This window comes from Aplidium turbinatum, chromosome 5, assembly GCF_918807975.1.
Source record: "Aplidium turbinatum chromosome 5, kaAplTurb1.1, whole genome shotgun sequence".
NCBI classification, from domain to species: Eukaryota; Metazoa; Chordata; class Ascidiacea; order Aplousobranchia; family Polyclinidae; genus Aplidium; species Aplidium turbinatum.
In genome coordinates this window covers 24,374,527-24,394,416 of record NC_137476.1, presented here as the reverse complement: position 1 = coordinate 24,394,416, position 19,890 = coordinate 24,374,527, and the positions used below count along the sequence as shown (strand labels likewise).

General features: G+C 37.6%; 1 protein-coding gene across 1 annotated transcript; it reads left to right on the top strand.

The window, feature by feature from the left end:
• Positions 1 to 1,012: 1,012 nt before the first annotated feature.
• Positions 1,013 to 12,151, top strand: LOC145770051 (dnaJ homolog subfamily B member 4-like). The gene is made up of 4 exons (XM_082581639.1): positions 1,013 to 1,585; positions 5,424 to 5,552; positions 10,643 to 10,795; positions 11,290 to 12,151. The coding sequence occupies exons 1-4, from the start codon at positions 1,085 to 1,087 to the stop codon at positions 11,518 to 11,520; spliced, it is 1,014 nt and encodes a 337-aa protein (XP_082437765.1). The 5' UTR covers positions 1,013 to 1,084; the 3' UTR covers positions 11,521 to 12,151.
• Positions 12,152 to 19,890: the final 7,739 nt, after the last annotated feature.

Sequence of the window (19,890 nt, the reverse complement as noted above, 5' to 3'; positions counted from 1 at the left end):
TATAAGTCGAACCTGTCTTTTTGAGGTGAAAATCACTTGCGAAATGCGAACATCTCGACCTATGCTCGAGTATATACGGTATCCGATAGAAGACTATAAAGACTTTCGATAAAAAACAGAAGAGAAAACACTTCGCCGTTGTTACCGCTTTGAAGGTAAGTAATTAGCAAAACGAGGTAAACTGATAGCGGGTTTCCACTCTGCTTTAGATCATGATTTTTTGCGTTTTATTTCGATAACTTCACTGTCTTGGTTGTTGTTATTCACTCGCACGAAAAGGAAATGAATCGACTTGTTTTCCAACTGTTCCAATTATGAGCTAATAATATTAAAATTTTACGACTAGGCGTACTGCATGCGTAAAACTAATCGTTTCAAGCAGCGGTTCTAATAAATTCGGTTTGCGACCTAGGTGTCAATACAGTATAAACAAGACAGTAAGCTTAATCAAAGGCTGTTTTTATTGAGTAAAATAACGTTATGGTTATGACGTCACCTTTCTTGCGCCCCAAAGTTTTTTGAAAAGTCGGCGCCTATGGTGCAGACCATTTCGGCCTTCCGGCCTCCTCAGTGCAGTAGGTACACTGGGTATGGCCATGGAGATATATATCTCCATGTGATATTTTCCCGTTGTGAAATGTAAGCTCCAAAAATGGTACTACTGCCAACCTTGCCAAAGTGCTCAAACTGCAAGCAGTGAGCTTTGTGCAATTTACATCCATAAAAATTCACTTTGTATATCATAGCAAAACCTACACATATGGACATTTGATCATAAAAAGAATAAAGCAATATTATATAGAATGTGGCAACAAAAGCAGAAGTATAATTTTGTGTATGGCACCGTCCCTAAAAAAGAATATGTAATTGTACGGACAGTAGCGGACACTGTTGTGGAGAAACCAATTTCGTTTGAATGGAGGTTGGTGCAGTTTTTATGTTTACTCTGAGAAAAAAGCAAGATAATTTTTATTTTTTTACACATTTTTGTTCTATTTTTTTAACAGAAAACTTTTGTTATTATAATTATTATAAATCTTATTTACAGTATAGTGAAATTTTAACCATTTTGTGAATAAATTAAATGATGGGAAAAGATTATTACAAAACTCTCGGCTTGACCAAGTCTGCATCAGACAGTGACATCAAAAAAGCTTATCGCAAATTAGCCTTGAAATATCATCCAGACAAAAACAAAAGTGCAGGAGCAGAAGAAAAGTTTAAAGAAGTTGCTGAAGCATATGAAATATTGAGTGATCCCAAAAAGAAACAAATTTATGACACGCAAGGAGAACAAGGTCTTCACAACAATGCTGGTGCTGGCAGTGAAAACTTTTCGCACTCTTTTCATGGGGATCCGCGAGCAACATTTGAAGCATTTTTTGGAACGTCGAGTCCTTTTTCAAGTTTTTTTGGTAATGGAAATTCTAGAGAAGGTGATGATATGATGTTTATGGATTCATCTGACTCCTTTTCAAGTCCATTCAGCAGTATGTTTGGTGGACATAATAACCAACACATCAATATTTCCAACGCACACAAACGACGAGTGCAACAAGATCCACCAATTCAGCATGATTTAAAGGTACTGTGTGTTGGTTGGTTTTGAATATATCCTTGGACAGACAAATTCTTTGAAAGCTTATTCCTGATAGTGGCGCATACTTATAAAGGGGTCATTCCATGCCAAACGTCCTGAAATTTTGAAACTTCCCAGTTTGACCCTCTCCAAATTTGCTGAAAATCGGTCAAAAGGTTGGATAACATGATTGAGCTAAAAATTGAAAATTTTAGCTCAAAATTTATTGTACTTTTCAAATTATGACATTTTTAAATTGGATACACCCCTGCGCTGATGAGCGCTCGGTCATTTTCGGCCATTTTTAAACAAGCATATCTCTCTCATTGCAAATTTAATCTACTTCATTTCTGGCAAAATGAGACACTTGTAGGTATATTACATGAATCCAGTTTCAAAATTATATTGTCTCGAATCATTTTGAAAATATGGAGGCCCAAAGTGTCCCCATTTTGATGCGAAGACAAACTTTGGACCATATTAAAAAAGCTGTAGCTTCCATACAGAACATAGCATTGCTCTCAAATTTATCCTGGAGGCTCCACTTCTACTGGATTACAACTACAATGAATTTGGAAATAACCACTGCTTTCATTAAAAAGTTATTTCACGTCAAAATATGGACCAGCAGCAAATTTTGCTAAAATACGCCATCTTGTGGTGAAAAAATGACCCCGTCAGACACTGTTTTGAAAAAAAATATTTGTTTCATCTCAAAGAGATATTCATGAGGAACTCATCTTCTGAGTTTCAACTTTGTTCCGCAACTATTAAGGGGTGAGATGCAGTGATGTCTAACCCCTCTTAATATCCATTTCAAGCAATGAGAAAAACATGATAACTTTTAAGTTAGCCAATTGCACTTGTTGTATCGTAAATGACATAAACAACTGTGACAGCACATTGTACAAAGGAAGCCAAGAACATTCAACCTAAAATGACTGGTTGCCTTATAGGCTACTCGAATTTGACTTTCTCGTAAATGTAAAACTTGTAAATGTGTTTGCATGTTAATTTTCCTCCATGTTTGGGTCTTCACAACTTTTAATCTAAAGCATTTACAAAACTGAAATTTGGTAGTGTGAGTAAGAAGCAGCCCTAGTTTTCATATCTACCATCAAAATTGCCAATTTCAAATTAGTTTTAGAGATAGAACGTTTCAAAAATTGAAATTTTTTACATTTGAAAATTTTTTAGCAATTTTTGATGTCTGCTATCTCCCAAACCAATAGTCACAAAACTACCATTTTCCATATCATTAATCTATACTAGTTGGTAATTAACCCTCATGAGACTGACACCAAACAAAAGTGAAATTATTGAAGTTTGAAGGGTGCAAAGATGAAGCCCGAGCAGAAAATCTCAAAATGCGCCATCTTGTGGTTAATATTTGACACTGTGGACAGTCATTCAAAAAGTCGAAAATTTCAGGAAAAAATCTTCTTTGCCTAAGCTATAGACAGTTCAAGTTTGAAATATGTAACCTAACTCCTTTAATAGTAAATGCAGCTGTGAAATCATGAGCTTGACCATCACATGCAAAAGTCTCGGGGGTGGGGGAGATAGGGTGGCTCTTATTTGGCAAAAAATGAAAATTTTGCTGAGGACACCCTTTTAAATGGTGAGGTTGTCAGAAAAAATAACTCCTGCAAAAGTCTTGAAATTGATTTAGGGATGGTCCTATTGGCCCTCCCCCCCCCCTAAAGTTCTGCGCCCTCCCCCAAAATACCATCTGCATATCTCAAAAACTGCTTCAGCTAGAGATATGGTTTTTGTGTCAAAAGATGCAGAAAACATGATTTCCTATCTGCTTTCTGAACAATGATTGTGCCTATCTTGAGTAGAAAAGCAGTTATTTAGTAAATAGTTATTTAAGTTTCAAGTAAATTAGTAAAGCAGTTATTTAGTAAATAACTGCTTTTTTACTCAAGATAGGCACAATCATTGTTCAGAAAGCAGATAGGAAATCATGTTTTCTGCATCCTTTGACACAAAAACCATATCTCTAGCTCAAGCAGTTTTTGAGATATGCAGATGGTATTTTGGGGGAGGGCGCAGAACTTTAGGGGGGAGGGCCAATAAGACCATCCCTAAATCAATTTCAAGACTTTTGCAGGAGTTATTTTTTCTGACAACCTCACCATTTAAAAGGGTGTCCTCAACAAAATTTTCATTTTTTGCCAAATAAGAGCCACCCTACCCTACCTCCCCCACCCCCGAGACTTTTGCATGTGATGGTCAAGCTCATGATTTCACAACTGCATTTACTATTAAAGGAGTTAGGTTACATATTTCAAACTTGAACTGTCTATAGCTTAGGCAAAGAAGTTTTTTTCTGAAAATTTCGACTTTTTGAATGACTGTCCACAGTGTCAAATATTAACCACAAGATGGCGCATTTTGAGATTTTCTGCTCGGGCTTCATCTTTGCACCCTTCAAACTTCAATAATTTCACTTTTGTTTGGTGTCAGTCTCATGAGGGTTAATTACCAACTAGTATAGATTAATGATATGCAAAATGGTAGTTCTGTGACTATTGGTTTGGGAGATAGCAGACATCAAAAATTTGCTAAAAAATTTTCAAATGTAAAAAATTTCAATTTTTGAAACGTTCTATCTCTAAAACTAATTTGAAATTGGCAATTTTGATGGTAGATATGAAAACTAGGGCTGCTTCTTACTCACAATACCAAATTTCAGTTTTGTAAATGCTTTAGATTAAAACTTGTAAAGACCCAAACATGGAGGAAAATTAACATGCAAACACATTTACAAGTTTTACATTTACGAGAAAGTCAAATTCGAGTAGCCTATAAGGCAACCAGTCATTTTAGGTTTAATGTTCTTAGCTTCCTTTGTACAATGTGCTGTAGTTGTTTATGTCATTTACGATACAACAAGTGCAATTGGCTAACTTAAAAGTTAATGTTCCTGTTTTTCTCATTGCTTGAAATAGATATTAAGAGGGGTTAGACATCACTGCATCTCACCCCTTAATAATTGCGGAACAAAGTTGAAACTCAGAAGATGAGTTCCTCATGAATATCTCTTTGAGATGAAACAAATATTTTTTTTCAAAACAGTGTCTGACGGGGTCATTTTTTCACCACAAGCTGGCGTATTTTAGCAAAATTTGCTGCTGGTCCATATTTTGACGTGAAATAACTTTTTAATGAAAGCAGTGGTTCTTTCCAAATTCATTGTAGTTGTAATCCAGTAGGAGGGGAGCCTCCAGGATAAATTTGAGAGCAATGCTATGTTCTGTATGGAAGCTACAGCTTTTTAATATGGTCCAAAATTTGTCTTCGCATCAAAATGGGGACACTTTGGGCCTCCATATTTTCAAAATGCTTTGAGACAATATAATTTTGAAACTGGATTCATGCAATATACCTACAAGTGTCTCATTTTGCCAGAAATGAAGTAGATTAAATTTGCAATGAGAGAGATATGCTTGTTTAAAAATGGCCGAAAATGACCGAGCATTCATCAGCGCAGGGATGTACCCAATTTAAAAATGTCATAATTTGAAAAGTACAACAGATTTTGAGCTAAAATTTTCAATTTTTAGCTCATTCATGTTATTCAACCTTTTGTCCAATTTTCAGCAAATTCGGAGAGGGTCAAACTGGAGGGTCCAGGACGTTTGGCATGGAATGACCCAAAGGCTTTTGATACAGAGCTGGCCACCGAGATTGGTGGAATTGAGTTTTCTGATTGTTGTTGAACTGGCTCTTGACTTTGGATGAATAATATGATAGCTTTTAAGATTGCGATACTGTACATTTAAAAAGTAAAATTACTTTCTTTAGACTTGTTCTAAATAGTCTCATTTTGTGTCAGGTTTCATTGGAAGATGTCAATACAGGTTGTATAAAAAAAATGAAAATTACAAGAAGACGCATTCAAGCTGATGGGTATTCAGTTCATGAGGACCGGATTCTTGAAATTGAAATCAAGAAAGGGTGGAAGGTGAATATTGGTGTAATCTGGGGTTTTTTTTCGGTCATTTATCGGTCATTGACCGATTTTTTAGCAAAATGTCCGAAAAAAATATAGTTAATTTGGTCAAAATGTCCGAAAAAATATATACGCTAGTCAATTGACTATATACAGGGCTTCTCAAACTATGGGTCGCGACCCCAAATGGGGTCGCGTAATGAAATTTTGGGGTCGTAATGAAATTCTAGTGCCGGTGGGTTGTAGTCTTGCCGTGATGTCAATTGACCGCAACCGTCGGTGCGAAATGTCGAACGATAAAATATAATCAATCGTAACAATTGATGCATTGTTACGCTATCATTGCTGTAACGTGCTGACCAAAAGTAACCTTATCGCTCGCATTATGATTTCAGAGTAGCTTATCAACTAGTTTCTGAAGGAACCAGTTACAAGATTAATTGACTATGGATCAGTGGTTAGGTTCCGTAGATTCATCCGGTAACAATTGCAAGCACAAAGAAAACAATTGAAAAGTCAGAAAGAAAAAGAAAATATAATGATCAAAATGATCCGTTTTAATGTCATTAACGTGGATGTCCCCATAATGCAACAAAACTTTAATTGCAACAAAACTGTTGGTGTTTTATTTAAATCCAAGATGTTGAAACTTGACTTTAATCCGATCATATATTTAAATGAAAAACGTATCTGCTTTGAGACCTAGTGAAATATTTAGGAGTAATAATTAACGACTTGCTATCCGATGATGAAGACACGAAACGACAATTACGGTCGTTGTATTGTGCTGGAAACATGTTAAAAGCAAGGTTTTCCAAATGTTCGATTGCTGTTAAAAATGTGTTGTTTCGTTCCTATTGTATTCCTTTTTATGCCTGTCAACTATGGTGCAACTATTTTTCAACCAATAGTAATCGCTTACGTGTTGGATACAATAATTGTTGCAGAATGTTGTTTAATCTGCGGAGACGACGCAGCATCACCTCTGCATTCGTTGATAACAATACCACAACTTTTCAAGCTCTCATTCGTAAAAAGTTATACCAGTTTGTAACACGATGTAACTTGTTTTCCAATTAATGAAATAATGCCAACAGACTGTTACTATCAATCTTTGTATGTGGTACAATGCAACTCAGCTCTCCACAACTTTGCAAGCTCTCATTCGTAAAAATTATACCAGTTTGTAACACGATGTAACTTGTTTTCCAATCAATGAATTTATGAAATAATGCCAACAGACTGTTACTATCAATCTTTGTATGTGGTACAATGCAACTCAGCTCTTCGGAGTTGAGTATCTGCTTTGTTTCTACATTTTATGTTTGATTGTAAAATGGACCATGTTGAGTCTGATGTAAATAAATAAATAAATAAATAAATGGGGTCGCATAGAAATATATTTTTCAAAATGGGGTCGCAGAGCAAAAAAGTTTGAGAAGCCCTGGACTATATGACTAAAAATGACCGAATTTTTTCAAGTCATTTTGGACAAATGACCGAAAAGTCTCAGCGAAAAAAAAAATCCAGGGTGTAATGGTTCAAGATGGTTACTTAAACAAAAAACGATTTGCGTTTGCATACAACTGAACAAAGTTGTGTATGGTATAATGTTAAAGAATGCAATTCGCTGAGCCAATGCCACATTGTAATGGGTCTGCTACTATTCGGCGATCTGCGAGTTCCCTATTCGGCAATTTTTTGAAAATCCAACGACGCCTTCTGTAAATCCAACGATTGAATATAAATTATTCAATATTCAGACATTGAATCAATGTAAATTGTAAATACAAACTGTTAGGCTAATTGAGTTCTTTGAACAAATCGAATGGCTTTTGTAAATGTTTCTCAGGTACGGTACCGTACAACCTATACCTGGTCAGCAAAAGTTCCCTTTGTACACAATTTCAACGTCTGCGACGTTAAAACGATGTAATTGCCTTTACATTACCGGTACATTCAAAAGTTGTGTTGACATCAAAAATTCTTTCAATGTTTTGAGTTACAGCATCGTTTTGTGAAAAAGGTTGTTTTGATGTAAAATATATTTGAAATATCATATAAAATCAACAAATAGCTTATTTAAAAAATAAATGACATGACATAAACATGATGCAAAGAAGGTGGACGATGTAGGATACATGTCAATTTTTTGTGAGCAAACATTTTAATTTAATAATTCAAACAGTTTTCGCTAAATTTTATTTTAATTTATTTTTCTTTGTCGGAATGCAAAAGAAACGATATTGTGGAATAAAATACAAAATTCTCTAAATAAACAGAAGGGGAGCGTTCAAATATTATGTAACGTTGTTCTTCCGAATTTTTGACCCCCATGTGACGCCAACGTAACGTTTTTGTCAACCCCCTTCCCCCACGTGACGCTTTTCCATTACAAAGCCCATTTTGCCAGTTTATATCACAATTATGACGTGGAAACACGTGCTGATAAAATATCTTGGTTTGTATGCACCTAAAGCATGAAGTTTGAGGCGTGAAATTTTAGCTATATTCTTTTTTTGGAATTAAAACGTTATGTACAGTAGAACTCGGTTAATCCGGATTCGATTTGACCGGCGATTCCATCCGGATTAGGCGAAGATCCGGATTAACCGATGACGGTTTTTATCAAGCCTGACGTTACCTAGATAGAAGGGTATCGGTAAAAATCACCGAAGTTGAACGCATTAGTGTGGTCATCTGTCAATTCCGAGACGCGCGATCACCATATTAGCGATAGAATTCTTTTGAAATGCAGTAGCCAATGCATGTAAAACGATTGTATTTGTAGACTCTGCGTCTAACGCAAGAACACACTGGCAAAAGTTATATCTTCAGACATGCGTGTCGGAATAATCTGTAGTCACTCAAAACTTTTGAAAACAGTTACGGAAGACGAGTTTCTTTGGAAAACTTACAAAAAATCAAACATTAGTCTTCTATTGGAAAAACATCACCGACATACCGCCGAAAATTCCACCGACATATGTATCGGTATGGGAACTTGTGTAACTTTTGTACTGTGTATATTGCATATTTCAAACATGTACCTATGTTCCTGTTACTGACAAATAAAACATTGATTGATTGACATCTTTTCAAGTGACAGTACGAGTTTGGGCATTTGCGCACGAATTTTGCGTTAGGAGGGATTACTGTTCATGAAAAGAAGAAATCCGCAATAATTTATTGCGTCACATTAACGGAACAATAGATAAGAAATTTCTCGCAATAAGCCACGTTACGTTTTAGCATAAAATGGCAAAACTGTCGGGAAAATCCGGATAAAGCGATAGAGAAAACGCAACTGTTGTCCGGAATAGGCGAAGATCCGGATTAAATAATCCGGATAATCCGAAGCTGTTTCTTAAGAAAAAGATTACAAATCATTTGTACTTCCAATTTCATCCGGATTAGGCGAAGATCCGGATTAACCGAATCCGGATTAACCGAGTTCTACTGTATATAGTTATATACCTACTGAAAACTTTTAGTAGCCCACCGTCCAAAATGTTTCGATCCAAACCTTTCATTGTTTGGTTATTTATTGAATAAAACATCACGAAAGCGCAAAAGAAACCGCAAGGAAAGCTGAGCATCTTCGAATGGGGTCATCAATGCTTCAAAAATGTTTCTATATATTGGAGCAGTACTCTCGCTTGTGTGGTTCGAACTTCATGCATAATTATCTTCTTCAGACTCGCACGTATGAATGTCTTCTACCTGTTGAGAGAACTCGGTTCAACTCAATAGAACCACCCTGTCCAGTGTCCACACCTAACACATTCTCTACTCTCTAGTCTATATGTCTCTACTTAGTAATTAAAACGGATATAGTTCAGGGTTTAAGTGATGATAAGTGATACTTTTATTTGCAATTTACTTAAAATAATACTTTCTAAACTGGTCAACATTTGCAGCCATAAAAAGGGCCAAATAAGGCCAGATTTTCTGGCCTTATTTGCATCAATTTTTTTAAGCCAACTGCAATTTAAAAAGGCCAGATTTTTTGAATTTGGCCTTAAAAAGGCCATCTGGCAACCCTGATGTTGTTCACTCACATCAAAGCAAGCTTTGTGATGTAAGAATGCTACCTTGCAATTTCGCAATGCAACGTTTTAAGCACTTAGAACCTGTATGGAATTACCGGAATTACAGTACCGTAGTTGATACGTGATAGAGATTTTGTTGGTGCTGAATTGGTGTTGTTGGATATGATTTCAGCTTAATTTAATATCCAAACGACGATACCAGCCAGCACAAATGAACTACCGTACTCGTAAGCGTTACATAACGTTTTGCTTGAACCCCCTCCCCCCCGATGTGACGCTGCTAACGTAACGCTTTTCATAAACCCCCCTCGGTAGCGTTCCGTAATATTTGAACGGTCCCAAGGCGTCGTTGGATTTTCAAAAAATTGCCGAATAGGGAACTCTCCGAAAAAGGCTGTCTTCGAATAGGGAACTCGTCGAAACGGGCCATTCCGCATTGTAATAAACATCAGTAACCATCTCTTCATGGTCAAGAAAATGATATTCTCACAGATGTCAAACTACAACAATGTTTGACATGAATGACTCAATTGCATGTCTTGTAATACAAACAAGTTTATTTTCATGCGAGTCAGTTCAATCATAGACAGCTAAAACTCGATTTGTAAGTGCTAAGGCTAGCAGATTGATTTTCAGTTGTTTAAGTAAAAGGCAAAATGAGGAGGAGAGCAGCAAGGTGGGCTTGACAAGAAAGGACGCGTTGTATAATGTATAGGTTGATGTAGAGACATGGTGTAAAGGCGATAGCGGCATTTTGAGATGACTGCAGCCACCTTCGGTAATGGGGACACTACTATAGTTGAAACTGGACTACTACTATAATTGAATTGACTCGCGTGAATGTTTGTTTATATCTCATTCTCTTCATTGTTTTAAATTAAAACGAAAACACAAGTTTTTATAAACAAAAGTTCTTTGTTGAAAATTTACAGCTCAACACACGGCTATGCAATGTTGACTTAAAAGTAAGAACAAAAATTTATAATTAATGCATTTATTCATGATGCTTGTGTGATTTTAAACTTATAAAATCACAATTTTTTTTTGCAGGAAGGAACCAAAATTACATTTTCTAGAGAAGGTGATGAAAACCCTGGTAGAATTCCTTCTGACATTGTCTTTGTAGTGAAAGACCTGCCTCATTCCCGATTTAAAAGAGATGGAAGTAACATCATTTATGTCAAAACAGTTTCTTTGAAAGAAGTAAGTATATATTTCGATTATTCAATATAGTTTGAACCATCAGCACTGGAATGACGTCATGAAATCGTCTGACTTATGCTTCAAAGAAAGTTGTTCTGACTCCTAGCTAATAAAACGTGATGGTGAAACGCTTAATGACATTTTCATATGTCAATATTTACACTAACATCTCTTGTCAGCTTAATTTTAAACTATCACTAAGGTAAGGCTCAGTATGACAATGATATCAAAATATGTTCGAACGCTTCTTTTATTTAAAAGCTTCGTCATGTCGGTTTTTTGTGATCTTACCGTCTTTCGTTGTGGTATCAATTTTCATTCATTGATCTCTGTGAACTGTTTTTGATTTTCTGACATGTGCCGCCATTCAATTAGAAAAAAGGTGCCTTTTTTGAGCTAGGTTGGGACGAAAAATTTAGATTGTAGACGTATTTGTTCTGTTGTTGAAAAGAAGTGCAGCGAACGATTTCAATTAACTTTTTATCATTCATCAGGCCTTAAGTGGGTTCACCGCCATGATACCAAGCTTGGACCGGCGAAACATACCCGTTCCTTGCACTGACGTCATAAAGCCAGGCACTCAAAAACGGATCAGAGGCGAAGGATTGCCATTGCCGAAGCAACCTCATCGTAGAGGAGATTTAATCGTTCAGTTTGATGTCAAGTTTCCGGACGTGTTAACGCAACGACAAAAAACAGCATTGCGAGAAGTGCTGCCTGGGTGAAATACACCTTTTCACGAATTTCAATCGCAGCAGCTACGAGCAAGTTGTACCTCAAAATTCTTTTGTCTTGCAAAAGTTTTTCTTGAAATGTTCTTCGCTATATTTTTTTCTATATTATATATAGGCTACGTGATCTTCGACACGTTGCGAAACTTTACCGCAAAACATGTGTTCATTTTCACTGGGCACGCCAGAAACAAATATAGCCAGTGCAATATTTTCTTCCATTTAACTATCCTGCTTGCTTTTTTCTTTTAGTTTCACTTCAATGGAATGTTTATCAAAATGTTGATGCGATTTTGTATATTTTACTTTGCGTTTCGATTAAATTCCTGCATGATTCAGTTATTTTTTTCGGATGAAACTTATTCATTCGGTGGTAGTCGTCGTTCAATTGAGCTGAGTTGCTGACTTCAAAGGGACTAACATTTGTTTTAAAATCAGAAAACAACTCAAATTATCACTTAGTTTTTTGATCAGTGAAAGTTTTGCGCATATTGAAAAGGTCGATGCAGCTGACGATTCTACCGTAACCCATTGTTTGGAGATAAAATTTATCATCTTTCTACTCGTTGGAACGTGCCTATTGCCAGTGGTGCCGATGTTAGTTGAATATTGGGGGGGATAAATCAACATTTTATCAAATTTTAAACGATTTTGAACATTGGGAGGATGCATATTTTGTACACAATTTTAGTGGTAGGCTACCCGTATTAAGTTTATTAAACAATCACCGGACCTCGGTAAATTAGCTGCTAACAGCATAATATATGGACAAGAAATCATGGAGATAAAAGTGCTACCAGTGCTCTTGTGAATGACTGCTGCAAGATTAAGAAACAAGCAAAGAAAAATTGGCACCCCCAGCGGGATTCGAACTTATGACCTTCCAATGAATACTTAAATTTTCAAAAAAAAAAGTTATACTTTGCTTGTCCTCTCTTTCACTAGAATCACAACACTTAGTGCTCTAGTCAGGAGACTGAAAACAATCGAAGCTACAGAAGAACATCCGCAAATTTATGACAAAATAATAATCTTCAAACACATCACAAAAACTTGTTACAACCAAACATATTGCGTCTTACGGTAGTGCGCATTGAAAACTCATTAGCAATGTCATTTATGCTGATGTCATTAAGAATGTTTTGGTGAATGTTGCAAACAATGCTAGCATTAAACCTTTCCTGTCCCAAAGTATTTCTCAGCCTGGTTTTCAATTTACTAAGATTGGAAAACGACCTCTCACAAGCAGCAGAGCTTACCTGGCAAACTAAGAGGATCTTAGTCAGCTGGAGTATTTGAGAATAGAGAGGTTTTTCCAACTCGGACAATGCCTGGTAATCTCTTTTAGCATCGTAGAGATTTTGCTCCTGTTGCTTTTCTGAATGAATCAATTTTATAACTCATTGATTGTCTACTCAGCTCTGGATAATTTTTGACCATTTCAGGAACTAAGCCGTTCTTGAAAATTCGTGCAAGTTTTTTATACTTTGCCGAATCGGAATTTAGGCTACTTTCAAACCGTTCGGTCAGTTCAGAGCTAGCCTAACTCTATCCATCAACTGATTGTAAAGTATTTTATAATGCAGTTGAGTATCTGCAGTAGCTGATCTTTCAGTGACTTTTCTTTGCCGTGGTGCTTGCAAAGGCGTGATAAAATTAGCAGCAAATTTTTCAGGATGTGAAACTGCATTTTTGTAATTGTTCTCAAGCTCCAAATCACGATATTTCTCTAGAGTGATTTTAAGGGTCTGAAACAGCTCTTCACGAGAGTTAATGCCAAGCTGTTCTCTTTGCAACGTGATACTAATTGCTTCTATAGGCTAAGTGCCAAAGGCTTCAAAATCAGCACAAGTTCCAAATATGTTTCAGCTTTAACTAAGCTTGTTTAAATTCCTTGTGCTTTTATTTTTACTTCTAGCATAGACAGTAGACCAAGGTCCTTCATTGTCTAGCGTCAAATCTAAGACGATTTAGAACGGTGATCAAACATCAATAAAAGAAAAACAACAGCAATTCGACATGCTTGCAAACAACTAAATCGAAGTATAACTTCATAGCAAATGATTTTTTCTATATTATTGGGGGGGATGCTGACAAAATATTGGGGGGATATATCCCCCATTCCCCCTACTTAGGCACCACTGCCTATTGCACGTGAAGTATTATTTTGAATTAAACACTTGAAACAAGGTCTCTGGAAGGGGTAGCACCTTTCAGCAGGTGATGCGCAAGTCTAGCCTTTCCCTATTCACTGGTCTCCTCATCCCAGGTTGTCTAATAACAAGACCGTCCCAGAGCCTAGCGTACTCGTGGCTGCTTTGGCTAATCTGGGGGGATCTAGAGAGGGCGAGCCTCGATAAAACACGTAGGCGCTCCAAGCAGTCTTTAGCCCGAGGAGTGTCAACCATTTCCAATGGCATCCGGCCATAAAATTGTGCACCTAAAACTTATATGCACTGACTGGTCGATCCTGATCGACTACAGCCCGCGGGTCAGAACCGGCCTGCGAAATGATTTCATCCGGCCCGCCACGTGCTGCGGAAATTACAGCTGCACTACAATTCTGTACATGTGCTTCCCTTGGCATTAGCAACCGTTTTTGGCTTTGGCATTAGCAACCTTTTTCTATAATAGAGACTTTTTTGTTAAAATTGTTCGTTCTTATAGTTCGTTATTGTAGGTTGAATTTGTAGCCTACATTTTCCACCAGGCAGCCTACATGTTGGTGGTTTGTTTTTATCATTAGGCTACCCTACCACAAATGGGGACAGCCTAGGCCCAATTTGGAAAGATGTAATGTTTTTTTCAATAGCACGATGCCCTGTCACAGCAGGGGATAACTTTTCCAACAACCTTTCGATTTTCATCACAACTTTGCTATTCCACGGTTGACTTTGTTATTTATTGTGCTCAATTCAAGTCAATGGAAATTCTAAATAGTTGTATATCTTCGCAATTTGCATCCGGCCCCTAGCTGTTAATCTCGCAGCAATCCGGCTCTCAGAGAAAAAAGTTTGGTGACCCCTGGTTTAGGCTAATGTGTTTTACCAAGAAAACCACACTTAGCTGAACGTTTTCATTGTAGTCTTTGCTGATTTGGCTTTCTGAATGAAAAATAGAAGAACCATTTTATTTTATTGTAATATTCAAGAATATTCTTCATTGCAAGCTAGAGTTAAAAGGTTTGGAAAAGATTGCAGTTTAGCTTAATCCATTTTTGTCTTGATAATAATAAAAAAAAAACATTTCTCTTTTTACTACGCTGAAGAGATCGAAACACTGGCCACTGTCCGTAGTTACTTTTAATAATGTCTTTTTAGACATAATTCTTCAAAGAAATAAAAAAAAAGAATCAAAAGTTATGCAAATTTCAGTTTCAGTATGTATGGAGCCAGACGCGGATCTATGGGGGGGGGCCCGGCCCCCCCCCCGAAATTTTGTGAGAAATTGTTGAATAGTTTGATATGCTTCTAAACAGCTGATATTAGTCCCACAGCGGACTTATAACCCCCCTTTGGCACGCGTGTAACGTCACGATATTGAGAATGATGCTTTCAGTCTCCATGTCTCTAAAACAAAGTTTGCCTAATTTTAAGCGAAACTGCATTAATAGAGCGAGTTTTGCCAATACCAAAACATTCAAACATCTCAGCCAGGAATTAGCAACAAGAAAACATAGAGACTTAGCTTTATTACCGAAAAAATGCCGAAGAAAACATGATCTTATCCTTTTGTTATGCCACCGGACAGCACCATTTCACAGGAATATTTATACCCATATTTTTGTTGAAAATGCTCTCAGAATACACCAAATTCAAAGTAATTTTTCAAAATTTTTTGGGGGAAGCCCCCTACCGCTGGGTGTCGCCTTTGGCAAACACGCCGTCGGGATTCGCCCGCCGGCCGTCAAACCCCCCAAATTCCTGGCTACGCCACTTGTTCATATCTGTTTTTTCTTTTTCTCTTTATATTTTTCTTTATATTTTTCTTTATATTTTTTCTTTATATTTTCTCTTTATATTTTTTATGCTTGGATAACTTTCCCACAAACCTTTGGTCAAAATTGTATTAAAAATGAAGGTGCAATGAGGATTTATAGTGCAGGCCCTTAGGGGCAAAAATGAGCATCTTTAGGCTAAACGTGTTACACGTTGTTTTTTTGCATGTTTTTGTAGTTGATGAATCTAACTTCAATTTTAGTGGGTGCCGCAACTTTTTGGGTTACGTGATCATCCCCAAATCGGGGATTCCCCCCAAGTCAATTTTGAGCTCTTTTCACGGCATTTTTATGCAATTAGATACGTTATTTTTTTACATTTGGACTGACTGCCACTACAAAATACACAAGATAAAAATGACACAAAATTATGTTATTAATGACGTCATTGTGACGTCATGTATTATTTTTTTGCTTGTTTTTTTCTTATTGTAGTCGCTTGTTTGTTGTTGGTGTTACTTTTTTGGTTACAATAAGTTACCAATGGTTTTTCAACTGATTTGATTAGTATTGAGTGTCAGTACTAACATATTCAAAATCTTAAGGAATCCAACTTCCGAAAAGTGGTTATTTTCAAGATAGCTTCCAAGATGGCCGCTAAACCATTAAAATAACAGTAAATTGACCATAACTAGGTCATCCTATGACCAAAGCATGTAGTTTTGGTGTCTATATCTAGGTTTTTATACCCTGTAAAGTCAATGAAACCATTTTCAGAATTGTTAAATCATCTGATAGCCTATAAATTCAATATGGCAATCCAAGATGGCCGCTAAACCAATAAAATAACATAGTAAATTGACCATAACTAGGTCATCATATGACCAAAACATGTAGTTTTGGTGTCTATATCTAGGTTTTTATACCTTGTGAAGTCAATGAGACCATTCTCAGAATTGTTAAATTATCTGATAGCCTATAAATTCAATATGGCAATCCAAGATGGCTGCCAAAACAATTAAAAATGTACAATAACAATGTGTTACGGCCAATCTCTGTACAAATCAAACGTCATATAAAACCGTTCAAGTCTACTGAATATTACGTCATGGAAGTTGCTAGAAAATGTGCCAAAATTGCACCATCGTTCATAGACTTGTGTCAAACTCGTTAGGACTTGTTTGGGCCTGTTTAAACAGGAAATATTACATTAGCTTTAAACACCTGTTGAAATGACTTCATAATTGTCTTTCATTATTGCGTCACAGTACTGCATACGTGAATTTGAGATATTGCTATCTATTCTGGTCATTCGTAAAATGATTGTTTGAAAGTTGGCCGCACATTTAACTGTTGGCTTAGTGCTTGCTAGCTGGACAAAGGTTCCGTCTTTTATCCAATTAATCTGTATTGTAGTGACAGTTTTTTTAGAGGTGTAGGCGTTACACCTATTTTCGATAGCCTCGGGCTAATTTTACTGGAATACACTGTTTGAATAGACGTTTCGAAAGTGTGTTTATTTTTGGGTCATTGCATGCAGACGAACGGATTTGGGAATCTTACGTTACAATTTTCCCACGAAGAAATTATGGTTTACCGCTGTGACCATAAAAAAATAAAAGACGATTCTCTGTCTAGTGTTTGGCACAGAAGCACTTAGAAGTAAAAAAAATAAAAGACGATTCTCTGTCTAGTGTTTGGCCAAGAAGCACTTAGAAGCAAAGAAATAATAAAAGAAGATCTTATTGGTTGGTAGTCTAAAGAAGCAAAGAAAATTAAAGACATTTCTTCTCGGTAGGCAACTGAAGAACTTTAAGCTAAAAAGTAAAGACATTTCTTCTCAGTTTGGTACAGAAGAAAAATAACTTGACATTTATTGGCAAGAAAGAAGATTAAAGGCAATCCATCTGTGCTTGAAGATTCAAGTCGAAGAATCCAAGCAAGTTTTGTGGACTTTAGGACTTCATACTCGTACAGCTACGGTATCGTGCATTTAAATTCTTTTTTGTATTTTTACGGTCTTTGCAGTTAAGTTTTTTATAACTTAATTTTGTGTGTTTGTGTAACTTAATTTTTTTAATTGTTAAATTTAGCCCTAACATTTAATATGTCTACACTCGGTGGCGACAAGGACTCGACCGCCGTAGACTCGACTGAGTTTAAGCCTGATGATGTTCTTTGCGGTCGGGCAGGCCATTCTGGGGAGGGACCCATTAACGATGAGGCTAAGTCAGTTCGAGAGGCCCGGCATCTTAGACGGGATATTTTGACTCAAATTGGGAAACTTTCTGTGGCCCTAGGTTCTTTGAGTGATAAGCAGGAACTGTTAATTTTTCGATCTAAGTTATCTACTTTAGAAGAGGAATTACGGCATTTCCATGCTCTTTTGACTAAAATCTTTAACTCTGCAATCTTGGCAGAACTTCGTGATAGGGTAGATCCCGAATTTAACTCGTTAAAAAATAACTTTGAACAAAAAGAAAGTGAGTTCTCAGATATGTTGGATGCTGACATACATCCTGAGGATAGCGCCTCAAATGTAAGCACTAGGATGTCTAGGACTTCGTCTCGGATAGTGGCACAAATTAACCTGCAGCTAAGACGAGAGGAGCTCCAGATCCAAGCTGAGGCCGAAGCAAGAGCTGCTGAGGCCATCGCGAGAGCTGAGGCCATTCGAGCTGAGGCTGCCGCGAGAGCTGAGGCCGAAGCGAGAGCGGCTGAGGTCGCCGCGAGAGCTGCTGAGTTCGCACTCAAAGACGCTCAGTTGAGGGCTGAACAACGAAAAGAGGTAGTTTTAGCTGAATATCGATCAGAGGCGGGCTCCCGGCGTAGCTCTAGGAAGGGCTCTTCTAGGCATTCCAGAAGTGAACATCAATCACAGTTTAATTTACCTAACCTTTTCCAGACGCCTGTTCAATCTGTAAGTGGACCTGTACAATCCACATGTTTTCCAGCTGTTTCAGGAGGTCTCGGGGCCGCGGCTAAGGGTCTTCCGAAGGCTGTAGAGCCAAGGTCTGCAAATTACAACCGAACTCCTCCCCCAGAGCGTACAGGTCACGGGGCCGCCATTAGCAGTAATGCTTTGCCCCCTTCACAGTTTTCTGCGCCGCTAGTTTTTGATCGCCCAGCTACACGTAATTTGGGTGGTTGTGAGAGGCGTATCGCGTCTCCTGATTTTAACGTGTGTGAGGATCGTGATCGGGCTGTGCATGTGACTGAGCCCACTCAGCCCCTTAAGGGATATAGCTTGTCTTCTCCCGCTAAATCGAGTTCTCAACAGCAGGATTGCTTTTTTGAATACCAAAATAGTAGGACGTTCTTCGATAAGGCGGCCTTGATTGGTTACGATGGTAATAATATGCCATTTGTCTTCTTTAAAAATCGTGTTATGGCCTTGATGGCAGCTTCGCCCTTTAAGGGAACTCGTTTGACTTTGTTGCAAGCAGCTTGTGTTAGAACAGCTGCACAAACGATTGCTAATTTGGTTTCCGACACTCCTGGCTTGTCAGAGGAAGACAGGATAGAAATGTCGTTAGCTCGCTTGTCCCAACGTTTTGGAGTTCGTGGAGGTCTTTTCGCAGAACCAGAAATTAGAAAGTATCGCTATGGTAGCAAATTGACTTCGATCTCTTCCAGTGATTTGAAAGAGTTTAAAGATGAATTGTCGCAGTGTTTGCTTTACGCGAAAGCTTATGGTCAGCGTGATAAATTAGAAGGACGTTTTGTTTTGGATTTGGCTAAGCGACTCCCGTTTGACGCTAAGCAGCGTTATCTTGACTTTTTAGGTGATCAGTATGGTAGCACTGAGGAACCTACCTTTCAGAGTTTGTTTGAATTTGTAGTACGGGAGGAAACGCGCAAGTCGACTGATTTTAGCATTATGCTAATGGGCGATTCTGGTGAGTCGCAGCATTTTAAAAAGTTTGGCAAAGGAAAATTGCCTTCATGTCCGGTTAGGCAGACGTCGGTAAAACCCCATGATAATGTGATTTCAGGGAGTTCGCAGTACTCGACTGCTGTTGGCGCACCGCGCGGCGGTGTGGCCAGACGTAGTGACATACCGGCATGTTTTTGTTGTTCATCACGTGGTCAAGTTGAATATCATTTTTTGTCTAATTGTAAAGAATTTTTGCGCTTGACACCTAAAGGTCGGAGAGATGTCATTGTGAAAGCTGGAAAATGCTTGAACTGTTTGCGCCAGCATATGGTTAAGGAATGTAATCATGCAAACAACTGTCGTCAGTGTGGGCCTAACAACGATAGGAAACACTATTTTCTTCTGCATGATTTTTATGTGACGTCACGTGATTCTCTGGATTCGGTCGGTAAAGATGATGCTGGTGCCAGAGTTCCTGTGCGTAATGTTAAGATTGGAAATGTTAAAGCAGCCTTTAACCGCGTTACTGCTGCTCGTGTTTTGAATCCAA

Coding starts and splice junctions, on each gene's coding strand:
- LOC145770051 (XM_082581639.1), top strand. CDS start 1,085: ATGATGGGAAAAGATTATTACAAAACTCTCGGCTTGACCAAGTCTGCA. Junction 1,586..5,423: donor CAATTCAGCATGATTTAAAG/GTACTGTGTGTT, acceptor ATTTTGTGTCAG/GTTTCATTGGAAGATGTCAA. Junction 5,553..10,642: donor AAATCAAGAAAGGGTGGAAG/GTGAATATTGGT, acceptor TTTTTTTTGCAG/GAAGGAACCAAAATTACATT.